Here is a 12,703-nt window from a genome sequence, read left to right as displayed (position 1 = left end):
AGAAAACATATAATGTGTTCACCTTTATATGTGAAAATGATACTTCCTTGGAGTTTGTATTTAGGGTGATAATGAGTTAAATTAGCCTAAATGTTTCATGCCCAGTAACATTTATTTGCAAGATGGCTGGCCAGTATTTAGACAAAGAACTTGATTCCTAGGGGATGTAGAAGGATCATCTTGAACCCAGTTAAGCCAGGTATCATAGATACATCATAAAATAGTCTCTTTTAACTGAGAGAGTTCAGTATAAATGCATATAATCATTGATACTTCCAATGTTCCAGTGTTAACTCTAGATGCCTTATTTGCTGTTAAAAGGGGTTAGAATATCACCCAGTAGCAGGCTTTGACATGTTTTTCTAAAAGTTCATTCTTTCAAAAAATATTTGAATGCCTGCTGTGAGCCAAGCACTGTTACAAGAGCTAGAAAATTGGTGGCAAGTAAGACAAAACCAGTGTTTTTATGGCTATTTACGTTCTAGTTTTGGTGTGTTTCACTGAGCCCACTAATGGTAATACCGTGTAGAATGAGCAAGCCATGCCTGCTTGAGAACAGAAATTTCTGAGTGAACAAGGTGAAAGAATTGGGTTCTGATACTGGTGTATTTAATTTTATACAACATACATGTTCTTATGTGTATATTTAATCCTATTTTGAATGCACTGGGACAGGACACTGAGTGAGAAAACCCACTGTGATTTCCTTTACAAATTGAAGGATCCTCTTAAAATGCTTGTAACCATCCCTGAGTTGTTGGCAGGCTGGGGAAGTTTACTAAAAGCCAAGTATGTGCCTAGCATTGTGCTAGGAAAGTTTCTCTTATTTAATCTTCCTAAGAGCCCTCTTAGGAGAAGGCATCATATTTTACAAGTGAGGAGACTGAGCTTATAGAAATTAATCTCTGGAGTATTTTTGAGGTGTTAGCAGTATCATATAGTTCACGTAGGTGGTAAGATTTTAATTAATGTTTTTCAAAACAGTACATTTATTTCCCAAGTTGTGGTATGAATATCTTTTGGCAGAAAAATAATTATGAAAGACTTAGAAATGTTCGTATGTGGTACCATTTAATACTGGTGTCCATTTCAAGTTACTACATACCACCTAAGTAACCAAAGAATGAAAAAGGGCTAAACCAGTGCTGTCCAACAGAAACAAAATGCTACATGTGTGATTTTAAGTGTTCTGATAACCCATTTAAAAGTGAAAGGTGAAATTAATTTTATTTAACTCAGTATATCTAAAATATTATCATTTTAGCATGTAATCGATGTGAATAAATTTTTTTTTTTTTTTTAAACGAAGTCTATGAAATCTGGTGTGTAATTTCTACTTCCAGCACATCTGAATTCGGACTAACCACATTTCCAGGGCAAGTCTAAATAATGACTAAATAATGGCAAAGATTTTTAGAAGCAGGGCTTTCTGATTGCCCATATACGATTTAATGAGTAAGTGCCGAGGAAATGAAAGAAATAATGTGTTTCTTTTTTTTTTTTTTTTTTTTTTGGGCAGAGAAGAGCGAAGGACATCCTATGATTATAACCAAGATCGTGCATATTACGAGAATGTTCGTACTCCAGGTGCATATCCTGAGGATGCCAGACGGGACTATCCAGCTCGAGGGAGAGAATTTTATTCAGAATGGGAAACTTACCAAGCAGACTACTATGAATCACGCTATTATGATGATCCTCGAGAATACAGGGATTATAGGAATGATCCTTATGAACAAGACATTCGGGAATACAGTTACAGGCAAAGGGAACGAGAAAGAGAACGCGAAAGATTTGAGTCTGACCGGGACAGAGACCATGAGAGGAGGCCAATCGAACGAAGTCAGAGTCCAGTCCACTTGCGTCGTCCACAGAGTCCTGAAGCATCTCCCTCACAGTCAGAAAGATTGCCCAGTGATTCTGAGAGGAGGATGTATAGTCGATCCTCAGACCGTAGTGGAAGCTGTAGTTCACTTTCTCCTCCAAGATATGAGAAACTTGACAAACCTCGCCTGGAACGCTATACAAAAAATGAAAAGACAGATAAAGAACGAACTTTTGATCATCCCGAGAGAGGGGAGAGAGAGCGACGGTTAATAAGAAAGGAAAAATTGGAAAAGGACAAAACTGACAAGCAGAAACGAAAAGGAAAAATTCATTCCCCTAGTTCTCAGTCTTCAGAAACAGACCAAGAGAATGAGAGAGAACCGAGCCCTGAAAAACCAAGGAGCTCCAATAAACTGAGCAGAGAGAAAGCTGACAAAGAAGGAATAGCAAAAAACCGCCTCGAACTCATGCCTTGTGTGGTTTTGACTCGAGTGAAAGAAAAAGAGGGAAAGGTTATTGACCACACTGCTTTTGAAAAACTGAAATCCAAGCTTGAGAATGACAGTGTAAAGTCATCTGCTCTAGATCAGAAACTTCAGGTTGCTCAAGCTGAGCCTGCAAAAGCTGACCTGTCTAAACTGGAACCTGTTAGAATGAAAGTGCCAAAGGAAAAGGGCCTTTCCAGCCACATAGAAGTGGTAGATAAAGAGGGCAGGCTTAAGCCCAGGAAGCATCTAAAACCAGAACAGACTGCTGACGGGGTCAGTACTGTGGATCTGGAGAAGCTGGAAGCTAGGAAAAGGCGTTTTGCAGATTCAAATTTGAAAGCAGAACGGCAGAAATCGGAAGTCAAGAAAAGCAGTCCAGAGATGGAGGAGGCTAGGGTGCTTTTAAAAAAGCAGCCTGACCTGTCATCTAGAGATGTCATTCTGCTAAGGGAAGGCGAGTCTGAAAGAAAGCCTGTGAGGAAAGAAATCCTTAAAAGAGAATCCAAAAAAATCAAACCGGACAGACTTAACACTGCTCCCAGCCCCAAAGACTGTCAGGAGCTTGCCAGTGTTTCCGCTGGGCCTGGCTCAAGGCCCAACTCAGACCTGCAAGCAAGGCTGGGAGAACCAGTAGGTGAATCTGTGGAAAATCAAGAAATCCAATCAAAAAAACCCGCTTCCTCGAAACCACAGCTCAAACAGCTACAGCTATTAGACGATCAAGGACCAGAGAGAGAGGATATTAGGAAAAACTATTGCCATCTTCGTGATGAGACACCTGAACGTAAATCAGGCCAAGAGAAACCACGTTTGGTAAATGCTGAAGAAAAAATTGGCATTGATATTGATCACACACAGAGCTACCGAAAACAAATGGAGCAGAGTCGTAGAAAACAGCAGATGGAGATGGAAATAGCCAAATCTGAGAAGTTTGGCAGTCCTAAAAAAGATGTAGATGAATATGAGAGGCGTAGCCTTGTTCATGAGGTGGGCAAACCCCCTCAAGATGTCACCGATGACTCTCCTCCCAGCAAAAAGAAAAGGATGGATCATGTTGATTTTGATATCTGCACCAAAAGAGAAAGGAATTACAGAAGTTCACGCCAAATCAGTGAAGATTCTGAAAGGACTGGTGGTTCTCCCAGCATCCGACATGGTTCCTTCCATGATGACGATGACCCCCTTGGCTCCCCTAGGCTAATGTCAGTAAAAGGATCCCCTAAAGTAGATGAAAAAGGTCTCCCCTATTCTAATATAACAGTCAGGGAAGAGTCCCTAAAATTTAATCCCTATGATTCTAGCAGGAGAGAACAAATGGCAGATATGGCCAAGATAAAGCTGTCTGTCTTGAATTCTGAAGATGACTTAAATCGTTGGGACTCTCAGATGAAACAAGATGCCAGCAGATTTGATGTGAGTTTCCCAAACAGCATAATCAAGAGAGACAGCCTGCGAAAGAGGTCTGTACGAGACTTGGAACCTGGTGAGGTGCCTTCTGATTCTGATGAAGATGGTGAACACAAATCCCATTCACCTAGAGCCTCTGCATTATATGAAAGTTCCCGGTTGTCTTTTTTATTGAGGGACAGAGAAGACAAACTACGTGAGCGAGATGAAAGACTCTCCAGTTCTTTAGAAAGGAACAAATTCTATTCTTTTGCATTGGATAAGACAATCACACCAGACACTAAGGCTTTGCTTGAAAGAGCCAAATCCCTCTCTTCATCTCGAGAAGAAAATTGGTCTTTCCTTGATTGGGACTCTCGATTTGCTAATTTTCGAAACAACAAAGATAAAGAAAAGGTGGACTCTGCTCCAAGACCTATTCCTTCCTGGTACATGAAAAAGAAGAAAATTAGAACTGATTCTGAAGGAAAAATGGATGATAAAAAAGATGACCATAAAGAGGAAGAGCAGGAAAGGCAAGAATTATTTGCTTCTCGTTTTTTACATAGCTCAATCTTTGAACAAGATTCCAAGCGACTGCAGCATCTAGAGAGAAAAGAAGAAGAATCTGACTTCATTTCTGGTAGGTCATATGGGAGGCAGACATCTGATGGAGCAAACAGCACAACTGATTTAACTCAAGAGCCAGTTGTTCTGTTTCATAGCAGATTTATGGAACTGACGCGAATGCAACAGAAAGAAAAAGAAAGAGACCAAAAGCCCAAAGAGGTTGAGAAACAGGACGATACAGAGAATCAACCTAAGACCCCAGAATCTGCTTCTGAGAATAAAGAATCAGAACTGAAAATATCATCTTCAGTTGGGCCTCCTAGTGTCACAGTTGTAACTCCAAACTCAGCACCATCTTCACTAGAGAAGACAACTAATGAGAAGACAACAGAGGTGCCTTCAGTAGTAGAAGAGAAGACTGTGGAGCCTCCTTCAGTCCCAGAAGAAGCAAAACCTGTATCTGAACTGACTCCTATCCCTGCGGATCAACCTGAACAATTAAACTTGGCCCCAGGAGTTGAGACCAATAAAGATGATGCTGTGACTCCGTTAGTGGTTGAAGAAAGCTCACCAGCTGACCAGCTCCCTTATCTGGATGCCAAGCCTCCAACTCCTGGGGCCTCATTTTCCCAGGTAGAGATCACTGTAGATCCAGAACCTGACAGTACCCTACCACCTTACAAACTGACCCAGAAGTCTGAGGAAGCCAGTGAGCCAAAGGCAGAAAAGCCAGACTCAGCGGCTAATGTTGAGCCTAACGCAAATCAAAAAGCTGAAGTTGTTCCTGAGGTCCAGCCTCAAGCTTCTGAAGATTTAGAGGTTGAGCCTCCAGTTGCTGCAAAAGATAAAAAGCCAAACAAAAGTAAACGTTCCAAGACTCCAGTTCAGGCAGCTGCAGCAAGCATCGTGGAGAAGCCCGTCACAAGGAAGAGCGAGAGAATAGACCGGGAAAAGCTAAAGCGGTCCAGTTCTCCTCGGGGAGAAGCACAGAAACTATTAGAATTGAAGATGGAGGCAGAGAAGATTACCAGGACTGCTTCTAAAACCTCTGCTGGGGACCCTGAACACCCTGAGCCAAGTCTGCCCCTCAGCCGGACAAGGCGCCGAAACGTAAGGAGTGTTTATGCGACCATGAGTGACCATGAAAGCCGTTCTCCAGTAAAAGAACCCATGGAGCAGCCAAGACTGACCAGAAAAAGATTGGAGCGAGAGCTTCAGGAAGCTGCGGCAGTTCCTACAACCCCGCGGAGGGGAAGGCCTCCAAAAACACGCCGTCGAGCTGATGAAGATGAGGAGACAGAGGCCAAAGAACCAGTTGAGACACTCAAACCAGCTGAAGGATGGAGATCCCCTCGATCTCAAAAATTAGTAGCTGCTGGTGGCCCACAAGGGAAGGGAAAGGGGAAAAATGACCCGAAAGTTGATACTGTAGCTGAACGTCCTGAGGCTGCCACTGAGGTGGGTTCTCAAATAAACGTGAAAGAAAACAACACAAAATCCAAACCTGATAAAGAAGAAGCAGGAAGTGAACAGAAATGTGACAGAAAAGAAATGGGCACAGACAAAAATCCACCTGAAACTCCCCCTGTTGAGGTGGTGGAAAAGAAGACAGCCCCTGAGAAAACTTCCAAATCAAAGAGAGGAAGATCTCGAAACTCTAGGTCAGCAGTGGACAGATCTGCAAACCTGAAGAACGTGGATGCTAATGCAGGTGCCGGTGCAGCTGCAGGGCTGGCAGGAGAGAAGGAAGCTGAGGTTACTGCAGTCTCTCCTGAGAAAAGCGAGAGTCCCCAAAAGGAGGATAGCTTATCGTCCCAGTTGAAAGGTGATCCTGTTGATCCAAACAAGGAACCAGAGAAGGAAGACGTGTCTGACTCTAAGCTGTGCCCAGAAGCAACACAGTTGGCCAAGCAGATGGAGCTGGAGCAGGCCGTGGAGAACATCGAAAAGCTCGCAGAAACCTCAGCCGCCTCAGCCTACAAGGCAGCAGCTGTAGATGCACCCGAGGGCCTCGCCACGGAGGACAGGGACAAGCCGGCCCATCAGGCAAGTGAAACAGAACTTGCCGCAGCCATTGGCTCCATCATCAACGACATTTCTGGGGAGCCAGAAAACTTCACAGCACCTCCCACGTATCCTGCAGAGTCTCAAGCAGATGTCCAGCCCCATCCTCAAGGGCTGCAGCCTCCTGAGGAAGGAATGGAGCCTGAGACAGATGAGGCTGTGTCTGGCATCTTGGAGACTGAGGCTGCTACAGAATCTTCTGGGCCACCCGCCAGTGCTCCTGATGCCTTGGCAGGCCCAGCAGACACCAAGGAAGCCAGAGGGAATGGCAGTGAACCCTCCCACCCAGTGCAGGAAGCCAAAGGGGCCAAAGAAGCAGAAGTTACTCGGAAAGACAAAGGGCGCCAGAAGACAACTCGATCGCGCCGCAAACGGAATGCAAACAAGAAAGCAGCGACTGTGGCAGAGCCCCACACTTCCGAATCTGACCAGGCTCAAAGCAAGAGTCCAGCTGCAACCGAGGGGACGATGGTACAAGCCCCAGAAACTCCAGAGGAAGAAAAGCCAAGTGAAAAGCCCCACGCCACTCCTCCTGAGTCATGTGCTTCAGATCCAAGCAAGACTCCACCCAGGGAGAATGTCTCCCAGGAGAGCAGTGTTGAAGAAAAGACACCAACCAAAGGGCCAGCACCCCCAGACCTCCCTGCCCCTTCTCAGCCGGTACCAGGGGATGATGACCATCAAGCCAGATTCAAGGTACATTCAATTATTGAAAGTGACCCAGTAACCCCACCCGGTGACTCCAGCATACCCACCCCAACAATTCCTTCTTTAACTGCAGCAAAGCTCCCAGCCCCTGTCACCTCTGGTGGGATCCCCCATCAGAGTCCCCCTTCTAAGGTGACAGAGTGGATCACAAGGCAGGAGGAGCCACGGGCCCAGTCCACACCATCTCCAGCTCTTCCCCCAGACACAAAAGCCTCTGACATCGACACCAGCTCCAGTACGCTGAGGAAGATCCTCATGGACCCCAAGTACGTGTCTGCCACAGGCGTCACTTCCACAAGTGTCACAACCTCCATTGCAGATCCTGTCAGTGCTGCCCCCTGTCTGCATGAGGCACCGCCCCCTCCAGTTGAACCTAAAAAGCCTCTTTCAGAAGAAAAGCCAGCAGCTCCAGTAGCCAACACCTCTGACACGCAGCAAGCCTTAGAGGTTCCAGTAGCCACTGACAAAGAAAAGACGGCTCCAGTTATTGCTCCCAAAATTGCCTCTGTCATTAGCCGGATGCCTGTTAGCATTGACTTGGAGAATTCGCAGAAGATAACTCTGGCAAAACCTGCTCCTCAAACTCTGACTGGCCTAGTGAGTGCCCTGACGGGCCTGGTGAATGTCTCACTGGTCCCAGTAAACGCCCTGACTGGCCCAGTGAATGCTCTGAAAGGGCCTGTGAAGGGCTCAGTGACGACACTGAAAGGCCTAGTGAACACTCCTGCCGGTCCTGTGAATGTCCTCAAGGGGCCTGTGAATGTCCTGACGGGTCCTGTGAATGTTCTCACCACCCCGGTGAATGCCACTGTGGGCACAGTGAACGCCACCCCAGCCGTGGTGAACACTGCCGCGGGCACTGTGAATGCCACCGCAGGGGCAGTGACTGTCACAGCAGGGGCAGTGACCGCGGTATCTGGTGGTGTGACTGCCACAGCAGGTACAGTGACCATGGCAGCAGGGGCAGTGATTGCACCACCGGCAAAATGCAAGCAGAGATCAAGCACTAACGAAAACAGCCGGTTCCACCCGGGATCGATGTCTGTGATTGACGATCGTCCAGCTGACACAGGTTCTGGTGCTGGGCTGCGTGTGAACACCTCAGAAGGGGTTGTCCTCCTGAGCTATTCAGGGCAAAAGACTGAAGGCCCACAGCGGATCAGCGCCAAGATTAGTCAGATCCCCCCAGCAAGTGCGATGGACATTGAATTTCAACAGTCGGTGTCCAAGTCCCAGGTCAAACCTGACTCTGTCACACCATCTCAGCCTCCACCCAAAGGCCCTCAGGCACCTTCAGGCTACGCAAATGTGGCCACCCACTCTACTCTGGTACTGACGGCCCAAACGTATAATGCATCCCCTGTGATTTCATCTGTTAAGGCTGATCGTCCATCCTTGGAGAAGCCTGAGCCCATTCACCTCTCCGTTTCCACACCTGTCACCCAAGGTGGCACAGTGAAGGTGCTCACCCAGGGCATAAACACACCCCCAGTGTTGGTTCACAACCAGCTGGTCCTCACCCCAAGCATAGTCACCACTAATAAAAAGCTTGCTGACCCTGTGACCCTCAAAATAGAGACCAAGGTCCTTCAGCCGGCTAGCTTGGGGTCAACTCTCACTCCCCATCACCCTCCTGCTCTGCCCAGCAAACTGCCTGCAGAAGTGAACCATGTAAACTCAGGGCCCAGCACCCCAACAGACCGAACAGTCTCCCATTTGGCAGTCACAAAGCCAGACGCACATCCTCCTCGACCAAGTGGGCCTGCTCCATCCTCGTTCCCGAGGGCTTGTCACCCTAGCAGTACTGCATCCACAGCTCTCTCCACCAACGCCACAGTCATGCTGGCGGCAGGCATTCCTGTGCCGCAGTTCATCTCTAGCATACACCCTGAGCAGTCTGTCATCATGCCTCCCCACAGCATCACCCAGACTGTGTCCCTCAGCCACTTGTCGCAGGGCGAGGTGAGAATGAACACGCCCACACTGCCCAGCATCACCTACAGCATCCGGCCAGAGACACTCCACTCTCCCCGGGCCCCCCTGCAGCCCCAGCAGATAGAGGTCAGGGCCCCACAGCGGGCAGGCACGCCTCAGCCAGCCCCAGCAAGTGTGCCTGCTCTGGCCTCCCAGCACCCTCCTGAGGAAGAAGTGCACTATCACCTCCCTGTTGCTCGAGCTACGGCCCCTGTACAGTCGGAGGTGCTGGTCATGCAGTCTGAGTACCGGCTGCACCCGTACACCGTGCCGCGGGACGTGAGGATCATGGTGCATCCACACGTGACGGCAGTCAGCGAGCAGCCCAGGGCTGCAGAGGGCGTGGTGAAGGTGCCGCCAGCCAGCAAGGCCCCTCCACAGCCAGGGAAGGAAGCTGCCAAGACGACCGATGCCAAAGCAGCACCTGCCCCCCATAGTGAAGCCCGGATCCTCACAGTCACCCCCAGCAACCAGCTGCAGGGGCTGCCGCTGACCCCTCCTGTGGTGGTGACCCACGGGGTGCAGATTGTGCACTCAAGTGGGGAGTTGTTCCAAGAGTACAGGTACGGTGACATCCGGGCCTACCACGCACCCGCTCAGCTCGCTCACGCTCAGTTTCCTGCTGCCTCCACGATTGGCGCACCTTCCCGGACCAAGACCCCTGCTCAGGTGAGGAAGTCAAGTCTCCTGCCTCATCAGTTAGACATGTACATGAGGGCTCAGAGGGCTTGAAGCAACCATGTATTAAGAATCAGCCTTTCAGTCAAGAGGGTGGTTGGGGGTATAAGTGAGCTGGTCAGATACTCCCTGAAACATTTTGACCTTTTTGTGGGACTCAAGCAAGACACAGGAACTTGCTGAATTTCAGATCAGATCCTACCACAGAGTGCTCAGGGCATGGGGAAGGAGCTCTTTGGGAATGGTTGACGTAGGTGGCTTCTGCCTGCAAGCGTGGGAAGGGACGAGGTGACTACTACTTAACCTAAGCGCTCCATCCCGAGGCCCTGAGAGCGTTACCTCTAGGAGACTCCTGCATCTCACAGTGTCTGAGCCTCTCCCTGTGGCCTCTTAGGGCCAGGGTCTTTGTGCAGAACAGATTCTGACTGTCCCTTTGTCTTCCTTCCCGACTCCCAGGGCCCTCCACCTGAAGGAGAGCCCTTGCAGCCTGCTCAGCCTGCCCCATCGTCCACACAGCCGACTCAGCCTGCCCCGTCGACACAGCCTGCCCAGCCTGTTCAGCCCTCCCAGCTCAGCCAGCCCAGCCAACCACTGAGCAGCAAAATGCCTCAGGTCTCCCAGGAAGCGAAGGGGACCCAGACAGGAGTTGTTGAGCAGCCTCGCCTCCCAACTGTACCTACCAACAGGCCACCTGAGCCTCATGCCCAGGTTCAGAGGGCCCAGGTGGAAACAGGCCAGACTTCCCACCCTTCTCCAGTGTCTGTCTCTATGAAACCTGACCTTGCGGCCTCTCTCCCTGCTCAGGCTGCCCCAAAGCAGCCGTTGTTTGCCGCTACAACCTCTGGCCCCAGCACCCCACCAGGACTGGCTCTGCCGCATCCGGAAGCCCAGCCTGCCCCCAAACAAGATTCCTCTCCACACTTGACTTCCCAGAGGCCCGTGGACATGGTTCAACTTCTAAAGGTAAGTGTGGGCAGGGTTCTCCCAAGCCACTGTGTTAGTGTCCTAAGATGCCATGGTTGACTTAGACCAGCAAGGTGCTGCCCAAGGGCCGTGCCCAGCGTGGCTGAGCTCTCTGGCCATGCACTCACTTCCTCTTTGTTTCCTTTGAGCAGAAGTACCCCATCGTGTGGCAGGGCCTACTCGCCCTCAAGAATGACACAGCGGCTGTGCAGCTCCACTTTGTCTCTGGCAACAATGTCCTGGCCCATCGGTCCCTCCCTCTCTCTGAAGGGGGCCCACCCTTAAGGATTGCCCAGAGGATGCGGCTGGAGGCCTCACAACTTGAAGGGGTTGCCCGGAAAATGACGGTAAGATGTAGGCCCCAGAGAGCCACTGCTGAGGGCAGCAGTCGGCAGCACCACTGTTACCCACCTGCCCACAGGAAGGGAAGGCATAGGGAGGGACCCCCCACCAGCCCTGGTGGTCATGGGACATGGTAATGGTGTTCTTGAAGAGGACAGGAAAGGGCACGCTGTCTCTCTTCAGAGATGTAAAAGGTCTTTAGGCCCAGAAACAAGGCTTTTTTCACTCAATTAGGGTGGATTTCCAACTCATAGAGCCCCTATAGGGCAGAGTAGAACTGCCCCATAGGGTTTCCAAGGCTGTAATCTTTATGGAAGCAGCCTGCCACATCTTTCTCCAGTGGAGCAGCTAGTGGGTTTGACCTGCCTACCTCTTGGTCAGCAGCCGAGCGCTTAACCACTGCGCAACCAGGCCTCTAACTCAATGGCAGTGAGTTTGGTTTTTTTTGGAGGGTGGATTTAAAGTCATCTCAGAGGTGGGAGCTTTTGAAGACTTCAGAGCCCAATAACCAGGGTTGGACAGGCCTCCCTGCATGGGTTATGGTCACTGACGGCTGGCCTCTCTGCCCAGGTGGAGACAGATTATTGCCTGCTGCTGGCTCTGCCCTGCGGCCGTGACCAAGAAGATGTGGTGAACCAGACTGAGTCCCTCAAGGCTGCCTTCATCACATACCTGCAGGCTAAGCAGGCGGCAGGGATCATCAACGTTCCTAACCCTGGCTCCAACCAGGTCAGTCGGTGTCCTCCCCCTGCACACAGCAGCACGCACACTTGGGTTGGGAATAATCTGGTTGGGAAACTAACTTCAGCCTGCTCTACCGGGCCTTTTGAAGTATAGAGTAGAGTGGTATTGGGGGAGGGGGTGATGTGAAGACGGAGTATCCCATTGTGTTTCGTCCCTTTCTCCAGCCCGCCTATGTGCTGCAGATCTTCCCACCCTGTGAGTTCTCCGAGAGTCACCTGTCCCGTCTGGCCCCTGATCTCCTTGCCAGCATCTCCAACATTTCTCCTCACCTCATGATTGTCATTGCCTCTGTGTGAGCCACCAAATGGTCACCACCTCGGTGTATTTTCCCGAGGCGCTGCAGCAAAAAATAAACACAGGACAACCCAGCCAAGTGGAGGAAGAAGCTGCCGAAGGAGACAGACTCCACTGCCAGACGGCCAGCCTCCTGCCCTCCTGCCCGCCCGCCCGCCCGGTTTCCGTCAGCCAGACCTTCTTTGGGCAGTGGTGCTGCTACCTTGTATGTTTACATGATGCTTTAGCCCAAGGACAGACCACCAATCGATGTGCTCACAGACACCTTGGGGCTGGGTTTCTCTCTCTTTTTGGAGAAAAGGAACAGGGCAGTGGAATTAATTTTTTTTTGTTTTTAAGAAACAAGAAAATGGAACTGCCTTTGCACTAAATTAGTGATTTGGACTTTTGCACAGTGAAGACAGGCTGTGACACCCTGGATGTCTGGTGTACGTGAACACACATCACAGAGACTCTCACGTGGGACTTGGAACTTCTGCTGAAACCTTGGGGTCGAGGAACTTTTCACTGGGTTTTTTGGTCCCTGCCCCCTCCCTTCCCATGCTCATTTGGATGTGTCACCTTTCTTCATTCTCTGCCGCCGCCATCTTTTTGACTCACCTGGATGTACAGTTTACACTTGAAAAGAGGAAACAGAAGGATAGCTGATTTTCTTTCTTGGTGGG

The 12,703-nt window shown here is 49.7% G+C and overlaps 1 protein-coding gene across 2 annotated transcripts in view; it reads left to right on the top strand.

The window, feature by feature from the left end:
- The window catches only part of SPEN (spen family transcriptional repressor), a 92,883-nt gene extending 80,748 nt beyond the window's left edge, over positions 1 to 12,135 (top strand). Inside the window, exons 11-15 of one of the 2 annotated variants that reach the window (XM_004377218.2) lie at positions 1,520 to 9,686; positions 10,152 to 10,658; positions 10,811 to 11,005; positions 11,571 to 11,729; positions 11,909 to 12,135. In XM_004377218.2, the coding sequence (XP_004377275.1) occupies positions 1,520 to 9,686; positions 10,152 to 10,658; positions 10,811 to 11,005; positions 11,571 to 11,729; positions 11,909 to 12,040 (9,160 nt within the window). In that variant the 3' untranslated portion in view covers positions 12,041 to 12,135. Of the gene's footprint in view, positions 1 to 1,519; positions 9,969 to 10,151; positions 10,659 to 10,810; positions 11,006 to 11,570; positions 11,730 to 11,908 lie in introns of those variants that run through there. The other variant, XM_023732156.1, reaches the window with a different exon arrangement.
- The last annotated feature ends 568 nt before the right edge of the window (positions 12,136 to 12,703 follow it).

This window comes from Trichechus manatus, unplaced genomic scaffold (assembly GCF_000243295.1).
Source record: "Trichechus manatus latirostris isolate Lorelei unplaced genomic scaffold, TriManLat1.0 scaffold00048, whole genome shotgun sequence".
Classification (NCBI taxonomy): domain Eukaryota; kingdom Metazoa; phylum Chordata; class Mammalia; order Sirenia; family Trichechidae; genus Trichechus; species Trichechus manatus.
The sequence above is the reverse complement of the archived record's forward strand: the minus strand, read 5'-3'. Positions and strand labels throughout refer to the sequence as shown.